General features: G+C 41.8%; 1 protein-coding gene across 1 annotated transcript in view; it reads right to left on the reverse strand.

Moving 5' to 3' along the window:
* The window catches only part of RFC1 (replication factor C subunit 1), a 77,114-nt gene extending 60,646 nt beyond the window's left edge, over positions 1 to 16,468 (reverse strand). The window contains exon 1 of the mRNA XM_032272020.1: positions 16,314 to 16,468. Within this exon, the coding sequence (XP_032127911.1) occupies positions 16,314 to 16,316 (3 nt within the window). The 5' untranslated portion in view covers positions 16,317 to 16,468. The remainder of the gene's footprint in view (positions 1 to 16,313) is intronic.
* Positions 16,469 to 18,887: the final 2,419 nt, after the last annotated feature.

Here is an 18,887-nt window from a genome sequence, read left to right on the forward strand (position 1 = left end):
CAGCATCTTTCTTTTCATGCGCAAAAGTTAACTGATAACTTTACCTGAGTTAAGAATACTTTGTTGGCCAGGCAAACATGCCTATAATCCCTGCACTCTGGGAGGCCGAGGTGGGTGGATCACTTGAGGTCCGGAGTTTAAGACCAGCCTGGCCAACATGGTGAAACCCCGTCACTACTAAAAACACAAAAAATTAGCCAGACATGGTGGCAGGTACCTGTAATCCCAGCTACTCCGGAGCTGAGGCAGGAGAATCACTTGAACCCAGGAGGCAGAGGTTGCAGTGAGCCAAGGTCACACCACTGCACTCCAGCCTGGGTGACAGAGCAAGACTTCTTCTCAAAAAAAAAAAAAAAAGAACAATTTGTCTAATGAAAAGTAACATAAATTCTCAGAATCAGGCCAAAATAAGCAAGTGATAGTTTTTGCTAATGACAGCACAGTTATTAGCGAGGCAAGTAGCAGTTACTTATTATTGATCATGTAAGCACATCCACATTTACATCCCATCATCCCAGGCACAGCCTAAAGCTGGATAATATGATCCTTGTCTGTGGGACATATACTCCAGTCTGAGAGAAGAATAACTCACAATCCTAATCATTCCTGGCAACTAAAAACCTTCAAACTGTTTTCCTTTGTATGATTTTTCTACATTCCAAAGGAAAAAACCTTTGATGCTTATTACAATATGCTCTTTAATTCCTCTATCCCATGTTAAACCACAGAATTCAAATTAATCATACTGAAACATTTACAATGTAATTTACAACTAAAATCACTTGCTTTTCCTAACCATTGCATATATATTCTTCCCTACCTCTCTAAAATGTAGTTTAAGAAACTGTGGTATCGAACAGACCTTAGAATCATAAGTCTTAATTCAAATCTGTGCTCTAGTGCTTTTTACCTGTGTGATCTTGGGCAAGCTACTTTATTATTTTCTCCTCAGTAAAGTGGGACTAATACTGACCCATTTTTTTTTTTTTTTTTTGAGACGGAGTTTCGCTCTTGTTACCCAGGCTGGAGTGCAATGGCGCGATCTCGGCTCACCGCAACCTCCGCCTCCCGGATTCAGGCAATTCTCCTGCCTCAGCCTCCTGAGTAGCTGGGATTACAGGCACGTGCCACCATGCCCAGCTGATTTTTTGTATTTTTAGTAGAGACGGGGTTTCACCATGTTGACCAGGATGGTCTCGATCTCTTGACCTCGTGATCCACCCGCCTCGGCCTCCCAAAGTGCTGGGATTACAGGCGTGAGCCACCGCGCCCGGCCTAATACTGACCCTTTATGTGCATTAATTATGCATCTATCACAATTCTGGCTCAGTAAAAAGCTTCCCCTCACCTCATTTCTGAACTATCGTCCCTTCATATTACTGAAACACTCTGTTTATCAATATCTCTGCTCATAGAGAAGGGTATAAGGAAGAAAAAATAATGAGAAGTAAGAGCTGAATTCCAAAGAACTGGTTTTAAGAACCAGCTGTATCATTGTCCCTCTTCCTATCCTTGATGGTTGTAATCACTAGTTTTTATTTATTTTTATTCCTACAACCTACCTCTCTTTACTGCATGAGAGAAATGCCTACAAAAGTACTTTGTAAAGTATAAGAAAAGTTAGCAATTATTTCCTAAATCCTGACAATAATTGTCACACTCCTACAATGTCAAAAGTCCCAAACAAGTGTTGCGCCACACACACACACACCTTTGTGGCTAAGCCAATAAACAAAGCAGATAATTGAGGTACATGGCATGTTAAATAAATCTTTTAAAAAGGCCACGCGCCGGGCGCGGTGGCTCAAGCCTGTAATCCCAGCACTTTGGGAGGCCGAGGCGGGTGGATCACGAGGTCAAGAGATCGAGACCATCCTGGTCAACATGGTGAAACCCCGTCTCTACTAAAAATACAAAAAATTAGCTGGGCATGGTGGTGCGTGCCTGTAATCCCAGCTACTCGGAGGCTGAGGCAGGAGAACTGCCTGAACCCAGGAGGCGGAGGTTGCGGTGAGCCGAGATCGCGCCATTGCACTCCAGCCTGGATAACAAGAGCGAAACCCCGTCTCAAAAAAAAAAAAAAAAAAGGCCACGCAAGGTGGCTCATGCCTGTAAACCCAGCTCTTTGGGAGGCCGATCCAGGAGGATCGCTTGAGGCCAGAAGTTTAAGACCAGCCTAGTCAACATGGTGAAACCCCATTTCTACTAAAAATATAAAAATTAGCCATGCATAGTGGCACATGCCTATAATCCAGCTACTCAGAAGACTGAGGCATGAGAACCACTTGAACCCAGGAGGCAGATGTTGCCGTGCGCCAAGATTGCATCACTGCACTCCAGCCTGAGCGACAGAACAAGCACTCTGTCACTAAATAAATAAATAAGATAAAAAGACTTCTCTGACTTTATAGCCTCTTTTGTAAATTTAGTTGCAAATCCATCCTAATGAAGTCTAAGTTTAAAAGATATTGCTTACAGAATGGATATCTCAGCTATGAAACTGAGACATCTGTGTCAGATGCTAAAGAGGCGAAGAACAATAAAGGAAACCATAGTCTTTCCTCTATAGACTACAGAGAAGCAAGTCTGAGGCTGACAACTACTTTATTGCTTCTAGAGCAAGTGAGTTCCACATCAGAGTTTCAAGTTTGAAATTACACAGTGATTCTTCATTCAAACGACAGTGACTGTCCTAAGAGAGCTCATAGTTGAAAATGTTTAAAAATAAAAAATTTAAATGTTGATTGCTTAAACACACAGAAAGAAAGACAGAATGATAGTGCATGTGTGCCATGGAAATAACCAAACTGTAAATTAATAATCTGGGTAAAGCAAGTGGTGGTTTTCAATCTGTTGAAAAATGCTTAAGGCTGAAAAGAGAAAGAAAAAACTGTAAATCAGGGAACACAGCTACTGGTAACATTGAGCTGTGTGGTTTCTGTCTGCATAAAAATCTGCACTGCCACTCCTTAGCACTATTACACCATTTCCTCCCTAAGTAATTATTTCCACTCACATCCTCCTTTCTTTCCTTTCACATTATTTTACCCTCCTCCCCTAAACTCACCCACACTCTGATGCCGACACAAGAGTTAAAGAAATTACAGCATCCTAATCTAACTCAGTATACACTAAAATTCAAAGCTTTTAGGATATAATTTTCCTTAGAATGGAAGCCATTCTACTCATACTTTATGACAAATATCCCCAGTGCAAAGGTCAGCAATTTGTCCTTAATTTATAGTGTGTGACTTCACCTGACTCTCCAATTAACATTCTCTGTCCAGTGCTTCAGGCCTTCAAAGATTTCATGAAATGCAGAAAAACAAGTCTAACTCCCAAAAAATAGATCTAAATACTTCCCTTGCTGGCACAGAATAATTCTTGTTGAGCATATGGGTGGAGAAATGAAAAAATATTTTAACTGATTTTTCAATCTTGGCAAGTAGAAGGCCCTCAAAGCAAAACATCAAGGCCAGAAACCATCCCTAAAGAAAGGTAGATTTTACTACAAAAAACTAGAAGTGCCAGAAACAAAGTTAAAATACAAGCAAAAGAGCTGGGCACTGTATGGTGCTCACCTATAGTTCCAGCTGCTAGAGAGGCTAAGACAAGAGCCTCAGGCTGAACTTGAATCCAGAAGTTCAGCCTGGACAACATAGTGAGACTATCTCAAAAAAAAAAAAAAGAAAAACCTTAAAAATATTTAAAACAGGGGGCCATGGGCGATGGCTCACGCCTGTAATCCCCAACATTTTGGGAGGCCCAGGCAGGTAGATCACGAGGTCAGGAGACCCAGACCATCCAGGCCAACATAGTGAAACCTCACCTCTACTAAAAATACAAAAATTAGCTGGGCATGGTGGCGCGAGCCTGTAATCCCAGCTACTTGGGAGGCTGAGGCAGGAGAATTGCTTGAACCCAGGAGGCAGAGGTTACAGTGAGCCAATTGCACCATTGTACTCCAGCCTGATCGACAGAGCAAGACTGTCTAAAAGGAAAAAAAAAGATATTTGGGAGGAGGCAGAATCAAAAGAGTAAAAGAGTAGTAATTAGCTCTTCTTACTTTTTTAGTGACTATTAATTGAACAAACAGGTTGGTTCAAGCAAAGCAAAATATTTAGGCAAAGATCACATAAAAGTTAAAACGAGTTTTAGTAGCGGCAACTAATATGTTTTCCATGCTTTACTTAGAGCCAGTGGACATAGACTTATGTCTTTTGTTGATCCTATGAGGTAAAGAGGTAAATAGGGCAAACAAAATTAGAATGATACACCCTGTTTTATAGATGAGTAAGTAGAATGGTTTAGTATGACAAACATGGGCTTTATGTCAGTTTGCCACTTATTAAGGGACACTAGAAATGAGTTACTTCATTTCTCTGTCCCTTAGTTTACTCACAAGACCACTTGCCTCACATGACCCCTGTGAGGATTAGAAGTGGCACACCAGCTCGGGCACAGTGGCTCACACCTGTAATCCCAGCACTTAGGGAGGCCAAGGTGGGCAGATCACCTGACAGCAGGTGTTCAGAACCAACCCGACAAATATGGTGAAACCCCATCTCTACTTGAAATACAAAAAAATTAGCCGAATGTGGTGATGCACACCCGTAGTCCCAGCTACTTGGTAGGCTTAAGCAGAAGAATCACTTGAACCCAAATGGTGGAGGTTGTAGTGAGCCAAGATCACGCCACTGTACTCCATCCTGGGTGAGACACTGTCTCAAAAGAAAAAAATAAAACAATAAATAAATAAATAAGAAAAAAAATGAAGTGGCACATCAAAAGCCTCCACAATGGAACCTACTCCTTCAACTCCAAATCTCTATCATACTTTTTCACTTAACTATGACTGCTGCAAAGCAGCCATTCCCCACAAATTCCCTACAACTAGCAAAGTGGCCTTTCCCTTGTCATTATTCCTGATATATTTCATTCTTGCATGCTCATAGGCAGGCACTGTGCCAGGGACTTGGGACACAAGTGAGCATTCCTTTTTTTTTTGAGACGGAGTTTCGCTCTCGTTACCCAGGCTGGAGCGCAATGGCGCGATCTCGGCTCACCACAGCCTCCGCCTCCTGGGTTCGGGCAATTTTCCTGCCTCAGCCTCCTGAGTAGCTGGGATTACAGGCACGCGCCACCATGCCCAGCTAATTTTTTGTATTTTTAGTAGAGACGGGGTTTCACCATGTTGACCAGGATGGTCTCAATCTCTTGACCTCATGATCCACCCGCCTCGGCCTCCCAAAGTGCTGGGATTACAGGCGTGAGCCACCGCGCCCGGCTTGAGCATTCCTTTATGAGGATAAATGTCCTTATGAAGCTACCTGGGAGACAAACTAGTATACAGAATTAAATATTAGGCTATGAGAGTATAGGAAGCACCTATTATAGAGGACCTCAGGGACCACATCTCAAAAGAAGAAACACCTGAACTGAGTCTTAAAATGACTGGGAGATCCAGCAATCCCACTAAAACATATTTATCCAAAGGAAATGAAGTCAGCATGCCAAAGACATATCTGCACTCTAATGTAATTTTATTACAGCACTATTCACAATAGCAAAGATTTGGAATCAACTTAAGTGTCCACCAACAACAAACAAATGGATAAAGAAAATGTAATATATGTACCCAATGGAATACATTTAGCCAAAAAAAATAATAAAATCCTGTCATTTGGGGAAACATGAATAAACCTGGAGGACACTATTTTAAGTGAAATAAGCTAGGCACAGAAAGACAAATAATACTGCATCATCTCACTCACGTGGAATAGAAAATAGTTGATCTTACAGGTAGAGAGTACAATATTCATGACTAAAGGCTAGCAGGGGAAGGGGAAGAAGAAAGAAGGAGGAGGAAGGAGAGAGGTTGGTCAAGAGGTACCAAGTTACAGTTAGATAAGAGAAATAAGTTCTGGTGTTCTGTTATATAGTAGAATGACTACAGTTAACAATAATGTATTGTACACTTCAAAACAGCTAGAAGAGGCCAGGTGTGGTGGCTCATGCCTGTGATTCCAGCAGATCATTTGAGGTCAGGAGTTCAAGATCGGCCTGGCCAACATGGTAAAACCCAGTATCTACTAAAAATTAAAAAAAATTAGCCGGGCATGGTGGTGCTCCCCTGTAATCCTAGCTACTCAGTAGGCTGAGGCAGGAGAAGTGCTTGAACCTGGGAGGCGGAGGTTGCAGTGAGCCAAGATCATGCCACTGCACTCCAGCTTACCCACCACTGTATCTCACGTACCGGGCCCAGATAAGCTTTCCATTGAATGGAAAGGCACAGTGGCTCACACCTGTAATCTCAGCACTTTGAGAGGCTGAGGTGGGTGGATTACCTGAGGTCAGTAGTTTGAGACCAGCCTGGCCAAAATGGTGAAACCCTGTCTCTACTAAAAATACAAAATTAGCCAGGTGTGGTGGCACATGTCTGTAATCCTAGCTACTAGGGAGGCTGAGGCAGGAGAATCGCTTGAACCTTGAACTCAGGAGGCAGAGGTTGTAGTGGGCCAAGATCATGCCACTGCACTCCAGCCTGGGGAAAAAGAGCAAAACTCCATCTCAAAAAAAATAATAATTAATTGAACACATGAATGGTTATTCCTCAGGCCACTGTCCTTCACAACTGTACTCAAAAAGAAAGCTTCTTGATTATGGAAAATAAAATTAATGGTAGATTTGTTTTTATGTATTATTTTTAAAAATAAAGATTATTAAAAGAATCTTTTAGATTAACTGTGCTATGACTTTAAGACATTTTTTAAAGTCTTAATGCTGATTATGTATTATTTTTGAGCTAAGTTATATTTGATTTTCTATAATTGATCTTTCTGTTACTCTCATATCATATTACAATACTGTGGCTACAAAAAACAAAAATATATTTTCACTTTTAGTAGTGAGGGAATGTGTTCTCTTTCCGGGTCCATGAAGGGGCATAGCTCTAAGGGCAAGAATTTACCAGCGCCATGCCCCCTCCCATCTCTCTCCATCCAGGAGATTCAACAGTTTATGTTTGAATTTTGCAGGCGCAAGTAGAAACTAAAAGTCAATCGCTCCAGCCCAAATTCTAAGGAACTCCTTTCATTGGCCCAGAGTATTGGAGAAGGTGGAGGTTCCTCCCAGGATAAAAGTCCGTGCTCCCTCACCTGCACCGGATTTCCAACTTTCTGGAACCCCCTCCCACACAGTGGGCGTTCCCTCCGGGATTTCCCCTCTGGAATCCCCTTCTTCATGGAAGACTTTCTCTTCTCTTTTCCTTCTCTTTTCTCTACCTAAATAAAATCACCTTTCTGCAACACTGTTTTGGGTCCGAAATTTTACTTTGCGAGCATACAGTGCAGCTGAAGCGCCCCACTGCTTATTCTTTAAGAAGTTGGAGGCCAAGGACACACAACATCCAAGAAGAAACCAGGATACAGTAGGACATTTCCTCTTCTTTAAAATTTAAGCCAAACAAAACAAACAAAATAAAAAAACTTAAAAAAATTAAGCCAAACAAATAACTTTTTTTAAGAAATTAGAAATTCTCTAGATTTATAACTGATGTTACTAATGTAACAGTCTAGCATGGACCTCAAAAACTTATCTGAGGAAAACACTGGTGAGTGAAATATAAGTGTAGTTTGAAAAACCTCTGAACAGTAACAAATCCTAGCTAGGAAGAATTTTAAGAGCCCACATCAACTTTTTTCATTCAATCATTCATTTATCCATTCAAGAAATATGAGAGCCTTTTATGGGCCAAGAACTGTTCTTGATGCTTGGGATAAACAAAACAGACTAGGTTTCTGTTCTCGTGAAGCTTTCCTTCTACGTTCTGTTCCTAATCTTTCTTTAATCGGTCTTTAGAAAACAAAGCACAGCATAGAAAAGAAAGAAAAGATGAAATAAAACACACTGAGGGAACAGAAATAGAGAATACAAACAATTCCTCTACTCACGCAGGATCTGTTAAGTCTACCTGAGAAGTCACTCACATGACAGCCAAAAGACCCATTTCTACAGCTGTCGTGCCAAGGAGGATATATAAGATTCTGAAGTCATAATATTTACTATCATTGCACTTTAGACTATGCACTCAATGAAATACTCTATCACAGAGAGGTACCTGATCCAAAAATACAAACCAACACTGGCAAGTTAAATAGCAAATGGAAATAATTATCTACTTTAGATTTTAAAAAATAAGTTCTCCTTTAATACCTGCATAACTGGGATAACGAAAGCATTTGAGACTGTTTATGCCTGATCTAATGGTTTATTTCAGAATGTTGACATTTAAGCCAAAATGGGTGCCAAGGAAACAAAGCAAGTGCTCTCCCACTAATCATGCCAATTGTTTGTATGCTTTTGTGGATGAAAGTTATGTATATTTTCCACAGAAATGTAAAAAAACAAACATATGCACAAAACTTTGTATTCAATTTTAGGGGTTTTCACCTAAAGCCTATCAGGAACTCCAAGTCAAAACTCTGGAAACACACACTCACACGGTGCAAACTCACACGTACATAACCCCATCACTACTTACGTACATACTGGTATCTTCTAAATCTTGTGTCTCTTTCTCCAGACCAGCTCTGAGCTCCATAGCCATGCAGCCAAAATGCAGCCAGATCCACCTCTGTGCAAAGGCCCCAAAGGTGCCACCAACTAATAATGTCCTCAGCTAAATTTATCTTCAGCTGAGACTTGCTTCTTTCCCATTATTCCCCATCTCCATGCATAATACCACCACTCACCCAAAACAGAAACGTGGCCACTGCTTTTTCTCCTCACTCTGACCCTCCACCTAATCATCCAACCTAAACTATTTCCCATATACTGCTGTCTTCTCCCCTCTATTCCCACTGCCTCTGCCCTGATTCAGGATTTCTTTTGTTTACTTAACACACCTTTCTATAGCCCTCACTCTGTGCCATGCAATGATTTGAACACTTTTAACATATTAACTCATTCAGCCCATCGATCAATGAGTAGATAAAGAAACTGTGGGATATATAGATATACATAGATATAAATATAGATATATAGATACAGATATATATACACACACACACAACAGAATACTACTCAGCCATAAAAAAGAATGAATTAATGTAATGGTACTGGCAGGAACCCAGACTGGACTGGAGACTATTATTCTAAGTGAAGTAACTCAGGAATGGAAAACCAAACACTGTATGTCCTCACTTATAAGTGGGAGCTAAGCTATGAGGATGCAAAGGCATAAGAATTATACAGTGGACTCTGGGGACTCAGGAAGAAATGGTAGGACGAAAGTGAGGGATAAAAGAGTACAAACTAGATTCAGTGTATTCTGCCCGGGTGATGGGTGCACCAAAATCTCACAAATCATCGCTAACGAACTTACTCATGTACCCAAATACCACCTGTTCCCCAAAAACCCACGGAAATAAAAAATGTTTTTTAAAATAATAAATAAATAAAAATGAAGGCAACACAAAGATATTCTCTCTTTTTTCGGCTGGGTGCAGTGGCTCCACCTGTAATCCCAGTACTTTGGGAAGCCAAGGTAGGTGGATCACTTGAGGTCAGGAGTTTGAGACCAGCCTAGCCAATATGGTGAAACCCCATCACTACCAAAAATACAAAATTCAGCCAGGTCGATGGCTCACGCTTATAATACCAGCACTTTGGGAGGCCAAGGCAGGCGGATCACCTAAGGTCAGAAGTTCTACAACAGCCTGGCCAATAGGACAAAATCCCGTCTCTACTAAAAATACAAAAAAATTAGCTGGACATGGTGGCATGCACCTGTAGTCCCAGCTATTAGGGAGTCTGAGGCAAAAGAATCGCTGAATCGCTTGAACTGTGCACCAGAGGTTGGCAGTGAGCTGAGATCGCACCACTCCACTCCAGCCTAGGTGACAGAGCGAGACTCTATCTCTATTAAAAAAAAAAATAAGCCAGGAGTGGTGGTGGGCACCTGTAGTCCCAGCTACTTAGGAGGCTGAGGCAGGAGAATTGCTTGAACCGGTGAGGCAGAGGTTGCAGTGAGCTGAGATTGTATCTCAAAAAACAGAGGAGAGAAAGCAAATTATGTCACTATATTCATTTATCTTTGAAGAGTACATGGTTTTATGCAAAATAAGTACAGCAGTACGCCACAGAGTGGTTGTCAAAATACTGTATTTTGGTTTTACTTCTCTATTTTGAAGGTAATAAAGAAATACAAGTATTTCTGGTAAATATTTTAAAACAGTCCATCAAATCCACGAGTAGAAATTGATTATCATCAATATACTTCACAAAAATCTATCCAAGTATAAAAATCTTTTATCCTGAAAACCATTAAAATGCAAAATCATATATGTGAATAAAATATATAATGGTTTAACTGGTGGCCACACAGAAAAAAAAAAAATCATGAAATAATTTTAAAGTACTTTAAGTCAGGCGCAGTGGCTCACGCCTGTAATCCCAACACTTTAGGAGACTGAGGCAGGCAGATCACCTGGGGCCAGGAGCGCGAGACCACCCTGGCTGACAGGATGAAACGCCATCTCTACTAAAAACAGAAAAATTAGTCAGGAGTGGTGGCACATGCCTGTAATCGCAGCTACTTGGGAGGCTGAGGCACAAGAATTGCTTGAACCTGAGAGGTAGGAGTTGCAGTGAGCTGAGTTCATGTCACTGCACTCCAGCCTAAGCTACAGCGGGACTCTGTTTCAATAAATAAATAAAAGTATTTAAAATTATATTAAGACCTTATACTTTGGAAGCAAAAAGTGGTTGGAAGGCTTTCCCCCTAAAATCAGGAAAAAGACAGTATGTCTGCTCTTGCGACTTGTACTCAAATGTTGTAAGAGTTTCTAGCAAAGGAATTAGGCAATAAAATGAAACAAAAGGCATCTATATTGAACAAGAAGTAAATGCATCTGTTTACAGATGAAACAATCTTACAGAAAAATGTACAAAATCCACTGAAAGACTCAGTATTAATAATGATCAACGGACAGGCTCCATGGCTCAAACCTGTTAATCTCAGCACTTAGGGAGGCCAAGGCAGGCAGATCATGAGGTTGAGGAGTTCGAGACCAGCCTGACCAACATGGGGAAACCCTGTCTCTACTAAAAATACAAAAATTTAGCCGGGCGTGGTGGCAAGCACCTGTAATCTCAGCTACTCAGGAAGCTCAGGCAGCAGAATCGCGTGAACCTGGGAGGTGGAGGTTGCAGTGAGTCAATATCATACCACTGCACTCCAGCCTGGGCAAAAGTGCAAGATTCTCTCTCAAAAATAAAAATAAAAAATAATGAGTTCAGCAAGGATACAAGATCAATATACAAAAATAAACTGTATTTCTAACCGGGAACAGTGGCTCAAGCCTGTAATCCCAGCACTTTGGGAGGCCGAGGTGGGTGGATCATGAGGTCCTAAGTTCAAGACCAGCCTGGCCAAGACAGTGAAACCCCATCTCTATCAAAAATATAAAAATTAGCCAGGGGTGGTGGTGGGCACTCTATAACCCCAGCTACTTAGGAGGCTGAGGCAGAGAACTGCCTGAACCCAGGAAGCAGAGGTTGCAGTGAGCCACGGTCACACCAATGCACTCCAACCTGGGGGACCAAGCGAGATTCCGTCTCAAAAAATATGTATATTACAAAGCCACAGTACCACAGTGTGTTGCTGGCATTAAGACAGATATATAGATCAATGGAACAGAACTGGGAGTTTAGAAAACCACCCTCACAACTGCAGCCAACTAATTTTTGACAAAGGTGTCAAGACAATTCAATGAGGAAAGAAGAATCTTTTCAAAAAATGGTGCTGGAACAACTAGATGTCCACATATGAAAGAAAATTGGACCTTTATACTTCACAACCTATATAAAAACTCAAAAATGGATAAAAGTCCTTCATTTATAAAAGTTTTATAAATGAAGTATAAAACCCATACTGTGAAAAACTACAAAATACTGTTTAAACAAACTGAAGACCTCAACAAATGAAGGCATCCCACATTCATGGATCGAAAGATTTAACTGTTAAGATGGCAATAATACAAAAACTACAAACTACTACTAAAACTATTTTAGTTTTAAGAGCTAAAACTACAAAACTCTTAAGTATAAATCTTCATGACCTTGGATTAGGCAAGAGAAACTTAAACGATGAAAAAAAAAAAGGAGACATGCAAGGACGTGGAGGAAGAGTATTTCAAAGAGAAAATAGCAACAACAAAAGTCCTGAAAGAGAAACAGAACCAACCTAACATACTCAAAAAACAGAGAGAGAAAATCAGAGACGGAGGTAAGGGCCTTATAGGCCAAGTTCAGGTACATATGCATGCCAAAAGCCAGTCAAGCACTGCTCCAGGGAAACCATTCCACATAGAAAACCAGGATGTGAAAGGTGCCTTGAAGAGAGGAGCAATGAAACAGTTCAGACCACAATTTATTTAAACTGACCTCACTGTTCTTCAAAAGGCTGTTCCTTAAGTGTCATATGTGTTTAATTCAATCCTATGCATATTTTCAATAATTAAACCAACCAATTAATTATATATGCTGACTTCTTAAAAATGGCATCTCTCAGGTTTTATTCACATTTTGTACAATTAAATCTCAGTGCAATTCAAACTGTCTTCATGGCTTCTTTTTATTTTATTTTTAATTTTCTTTCTATTCCTTTAGTAGATAATATATTCACATGATTCAAATTTCAAAAGGGTAAAAAAAATCTCCCTCTTAACCTGCCTCTCAGACACATACTTCCCATCTCTGGAGACAAAAAATGTTATCAGTTGGTTCCTTGTTTATCTTTCCAGAGAGATTTTGTATTTTGACAATCGTTTTATATCAGAGTATAAAGTTTTCTCATTTTTCTAAAGGTTGCATAGTATTCCATTGTGTGGATACACACACTTTATTTCTTTATTGATAACTTTTCATTGGAATTTTTTTTTTAATGCAGCTCCCAGGGCAAGAGCCATCTATGGATGGGCTTCAGAAGGTAAGTGAATAGGCCAGGCACAGTGGCTCACGCCTGTAATCTCAGCACTTTAGGAGGCCGGGGCAGGTGGATCAGCTTGAGGCCAGGAGTTCTAGACCAGCCTGGCCAACGTGGTGAAACTTCATCTCTACTAAAAAAAAAAAAAAACAAAAAAAAAACAGCTGGGCATGGTGGTGTATACCTGTAATCTCAGCTACTGGGGAGGCTGAGGCATGAAAATCGCTTGAACCTGGGAGGCGGAGGTTGCAGTGAGCCAAAACTGTACCACTGTCACCACTGTACTCCAGCCTCGGCTACCCAGGAAGACTCTATCTCAAAAAAAAAAAAAAAAAAAACAACAACCTTTGGGAGGCCGAGGCAGGCGGATCACAAGGTCAGGAGATTGAGACCATCCTGGCCAACATGGTGAAACCCCGTCTCTACTAAAAATATAAAAATTAGCCAGATGTGGTGGCAGGTGCCCGTAGTCCCAGCTACTGGAGAGGCTGAGGCAGGAGAATCGCTTGAACCCCGGAGGTGGAGGTTGCACTGAGTTGAGATCACGCCACTGCACTACAGCCTGGCGACAGAACGAAACTCCATCTCAAAAAAAAAAAAAAAAAGAAGAAGAAAAGTGAATAGGCCAGGCACAGTGGCTCACGCCTGTAATCCCAATGCTTTGGGAGGCCAGGGTGGAAGGATCGCTGTACCCAGGAATTAGAGGCGCCAGTGAGCTATCATCACACCACTGAACTCCAGCCTGGGCAACAGAGCAAGACCTTGTCTTCAAAAACAAGAAAAAAAAAAAAAAAAAAAAAGACAGGCAAATCCCTTAATATGGTGTATAAGTGCCTATACGCATTTCTCTGGACAGAAATTTGCATACCATTCACTATATTTATCAAAGGGAACTGTGACCGAAACAAAGATTGAGAACTACTCTCCTTCATACCCAATGACACAGTTTGAGGGAAAGAAAAAAAAAAAAAACAACTTTGCACAGGTGTTCAATAAACATTTGTTGAATCAATTTTAGTCCCCGGGCGCAGTGGCTCACGCCTGTAATCCCAGCACTTTGGGAGGCCAAGGAGGGTGGATCATGAGGTCAGGATATTGAGACCACCAAACCCTGTCTCTACTAAAAATGCAAAAAAATTAGCCAAATGTGATGACGTGCGCCTGTAGTCCCAGCTACTGGGGAGGCTGAGGCAGGAGAATCACTTGAATCCAGGAAACGCAAGTTGCAGTGAGCTGAGATCGCACCACTGCACTCCAGCCTGGCGACAGAGCAAGTTGCCATCTCCAAAAAAATAAAAAATGGAAAAAAAAGCATCAATTTTAGTCTAGAGTTTTGCTAATTGTTGTACTAAAGACTAGAGAGCTAAATTAAATACCAATATAATACAAAATTCTTATCTAGCTCATAGAACCTTTTCCCATTAACACCAAAACTGACCAGTTTGACCTATTTCTTTTCTGAGGTCTATTTTTTCGTCTGCGCCATGAACAGGGGTACTAAAGAAAGAAAAGAACCAAAATAAAACCACCTGAACGATCAAAAGTTGACCACAAAAGCTGTGTTCACTATAAATGACATCAGAGGACTCTACCATGCCTCTTAAAATCTATGTAACTTTCCATAGAGCCCTTTCTGAGAAAATCGATCATTGGTAGCTGCGTAATTGCCTTACATGGCATGCAGTAGAAAAGAAGCTTTACATATACATCTTGCTTAATCCCAAAACAATCACTATGGCAGCTATTATTTTGCTCTCTTTTATAGATAAGGAAACAGAAGCTTAAAGAGATTAAACTTAAGCTATTTACTTGCCGAAGACCACATAACTATTAAACTAGACTATACTAATATAGTAATACAACTATAATCTATAAATCATTAAACTAAAACATCACCACGTTCTTCATCTTCAAGACTCCAAATCTCTTCAAGCTTCCAAAATACCATGGTTCCTTGACCTCCAAAATGTATTTTTTTTTTTTTTGTATTTTTTTTTTTAGTAGAGACGGGGTTTCACCACGTTGACCAGGATGGTCTCGATCTCTTGACCTCGTGATCCGCCCGCCTCGGCCTCCCAAAGTGCTGGGATTACAGGCGTGAGCCACCGTGCCCGGCCCTTCCAAAATGTATTATTATGGGGAGGTGGTATAACATGGTGGTCAGAAACACCAAGATTCTAATTCTAGTTCAACCACCTATTTGTTGTATGACACATTATTTAAATTCCAAGAGGTGCTTTCACCATCTGTAAAGCTGCATCCATGTGGGTAGAAATGAAAAACAAGCATGAAAAACCAACAGTTCACATACTGACCTGAAGAAGATGCTTGGTACAAGGTAGCTACTATCATTACTGTTGCCCTTTTTTGAGAAAAAACACAAAGGACTGCAAGGTTCCCCAATGCGGCATAAAATTTTCAACCCCTAGAATACTGTCACTGTGACAAGTTGCCCAATGATTGAAAAAAATTATATCGGATTATCTTCGAGCTTAATGGAACATTTTAAATTGTTCTTTGAATTAAAAATACTTCAAACGTATAGCCTTATCCATTGCCATACCATCATGACTGTCTGCTTTGCTCGCTGCATAATTATTTCACTTTCAATTTGTTTGAATGTTTTATCCAGAATTATGCAGTGAGGTTTGAGTGTTTTTTTAAAGATTATTTTTAACATCAGGTGATAAGAAGATGACAGCTGTCAAATGTCTTACATCTTTATTCTCTGTATTTCTTTTTCCTAGTAAACCGTGTTATCCCTTTGACGCCTATGAACTCATCTAAACAGAATAAAATACTCTTTCCATGCCCTCGGTCTCAACACTGCTCAGGTGATCGTTAACGAAGAGAGGAGATAAGACTAGCCGAGTTGTTAACGAGAAAAGTTTAAGGCCCTACGCAACACATTCCTAAGAAAGAAAAGTTTGTTACATTCTTCTCCCTCATGACCCAAAGCTTGAAATCCACGCTTTAGGCAGTACTCAAACTGAGGTTTGGAGCAACGCCGAACAAGAAAATAACTTTACCCATGCATTCCAAAACCACTAACCTTACTCCCTTCCCCCAAGAGTGAGGGGAAAAAGTGCAAGTACACGTAGCAACAAAATCCCTGCGCGCTGGCTACCGCCCAAAGCTGGAGCCCGCGGTGCTAGGAAAGTTGGGCGTCCAGCGCCTGGTGTGCGGCCCCTTCTCTGCCTTCGCTCGCCTCCGGAGCCACCCACCGCCATCCTCCCCCACCCTGCATACCAGGAGTGCCCTGTCCACACGAGGCCTGCAAAGCCTCCCCAGACACCGAGCCGCACGGCCGCCCCCAGTGGCTCACCATCGCAGACCCAGGATAAAGGCGCTGGCTGGCGGGTCGGCCGGTTGAGGAATCCGTTATCGGGGATCGGGATCCATTCGCGCCAACAACTTCTCCCGCGAAGTGGAAGAAGGCGAAGACAGCGGCGCGCGGCGATGACGTAGGAAGCGCGCGCTTTCCTTCCGTCCCGCCCAGAGGCGGGAGGTGCGACGCCTGCCCAGGTGTCGCAGGGAGGGCAGGGGGGCCGCTGCCACCGCCGGGAGCCACGATGTGAGCTTGGTTTTTGGCGGTGGCGCTAAAGTAGGGGGATCCAACATTGGTTTCCTTGGAAGGTGAGGTATTCAAGTACCTCCCGGTTACATGTCTGGACAGTGCACTTCCCTACAGTAACTTTCAAAAGTTTTTACTACCAACTGCAACAAGATCAACATTTCAGCTGTGCATTTCACATATTACATATAAATATCTATTCTGTAATAAATTTTCATCAAGCGGCCGGGCCCGGTGGCTCAGGCCTGTAATCCCAGCACTTTGGGTGGCCGAGGTGGGTGGATCACCTGAGGTCAGGAGTTCAAGACCAGCCTGACCAATATGGTGAAACCCCGTCTCTACTAAAAATCCAAAAATTAGCCGGGCATGCTGACGTGTGCCTGTAGTCCCAGCTACTTGGGAGGCTGAGACAGGAGAATTGCTTGAACCCGGGAGGCGAAGGTTGCAGTGAGCCGAGATGGTGCTGCTACTGCACTCCAGCCTGGGCGACAGAGCAAGACTCCATCTCAAAAAAAAAAAAAAGAAAAAAAAGATACCAAAAGCTTTGAAGTAAGCCAGTTTTATATGAATAAATAAGCAATTGAATCGTGAAATAGAATGGAACATTTGCATATGATTTTGAGAAACAAATGACACCATAAAGAGTTCAATGGAGAAAGCAGTATCTCCAGCTTTGGCTCTATATACACTTTTGAAATTCTCACCCATCCACCCACTGTTGGGTTTTGCACTTTATGACACCAACATCTCTAGGACAAAAGATAGGTAGCAAAGCCTGGACTACAACAGAGGCTGAGCATGGACAGCTTGTATTTATTAAACGTCTATGGTTGGCCAAGCACAGTGGCTCACGCCGGGAATCCGAGCACTTTGGGAGGCCAGGGTGGGCAGATGACTAGGTAAAGAAATCGAGACAATCCTGGCCAACATGGTGAAACCCCGTTTCTACTAAAAATACAAAAATTAGCTGGGCTTGGTGGCGCGTGCCTGTAGTCCCAGCTACTCAGGAGGCTGCGGCAGGAAAATCGCTTGAACACGGGAGGTGGAGGTTGCAGTGAGCCAAGATCTTGCCACTGTATTCTTGCCTGGCAACACAGTGAGACTCCATCTCAAAAAAGAAAAAACAAAAGGCCAGGCGCAGTGACTCACACCTGTAATCCCAGTACTTTGGGAGGTCGAGGCGGGTGGATCACAAGGCCAGCAGATCAAGACCATCCTGGCCGACATGGTGAAAACCCTTCTCTGCTAAAACACAAAAAACTAGCCCAGGTGTGGTGGCGCGCGCCTGTAGTCCCAGCTACCCGGGAGGCTGAGGCAGGGGAATTGCCTGGACCCCGGAGGTGGCAGTTGCAGTGAGCCAAGATCAGGCCACTGCACTCCACCCTCCTGACTCAGCAAGACTCTGTCTCAAAAAAAGAAAAAAAAAAAAAAACGACTATTGTTATATGTGCAGCTCTGGACTAGCCTAGTTTAGCTCATTTTATCCCCAAGATGACACTGACTACTGTTATGCCCAGTTTACAAACAGACTGTTACTCATGAACAGGGCCTCACTGCACTGGTCCCTCTGAAGCCAGTATGCTAGGTCCCCAGCCCCACCACATGCTATTTATCTGACCAAGGGCAAGTTACTGTGCCTTAGTATTCTCTTAGGAGACACATCACACAAATTTTTGCCCATAATTTTAGAGGACCTACATTGTGTTATAAATCAATAAATGAGTAAATAAGACACATAAAAAGTACATATATTTTATATTACATTACTCTTTTGCATTCCTTTTTTTTTTTTTTTTTTTTTTCATTTGAAGTCTTCCTTGAGCTTAAGTGAGACTTAAGTCAGGAGCCTGTAACTTCTTTGTGAGATTGTTTTCTTTAGGAATATTTATTTACTTGAAAATACTCTTTCTCAGAAATATACCAGATTTAAAATGACTGCGTATGATTTTAAACTCCTCCCTTGAACCTGGACTGGCCTGTGACTGATTTGCCAAAGAATACAGTGGAAGTGATACCATGCCAATTCCAGACCTAAGGTTTAAGAAGACCAGCAGCTCCTGTCTTGCTCTCTTGGAACACCACCTAAAGCTAGAGAGGGGTCATCTGAGACCAGCCTTATAGCCATCTACACCAGGTGCCATGCATGTAAATAAAGCCATCTACAATCACCATCCCAGCAACTGATGGAATTCCACTAGCTTTTTTGACCCCAGTCAACACCTGGGAGAGCACAAAAATCACCTAGTCAAGGCCTGTCCAAATTTCCTGATCCACAGTAGCATGAACATATTTAAATGATTGCTCTGTTAAGGTAATAGGTATTGG

The sequence above is a fragment of the Sapajus apella genome, unplaced genomic scaffold (genome assembly GCF_009761245.1).
Source record: "Sapajus apella isolate SASKATOON/1434 unplaced genomic scaffold, GSC_monkey_1.0 scaffold5, whole genome shotgun sequence".
NCBI classification, from domain to species: Eukaryota; Metazoa; Chordata; class Mammalia; order Primates; family Cebidae; genus Sapajus; species Sapajus apella.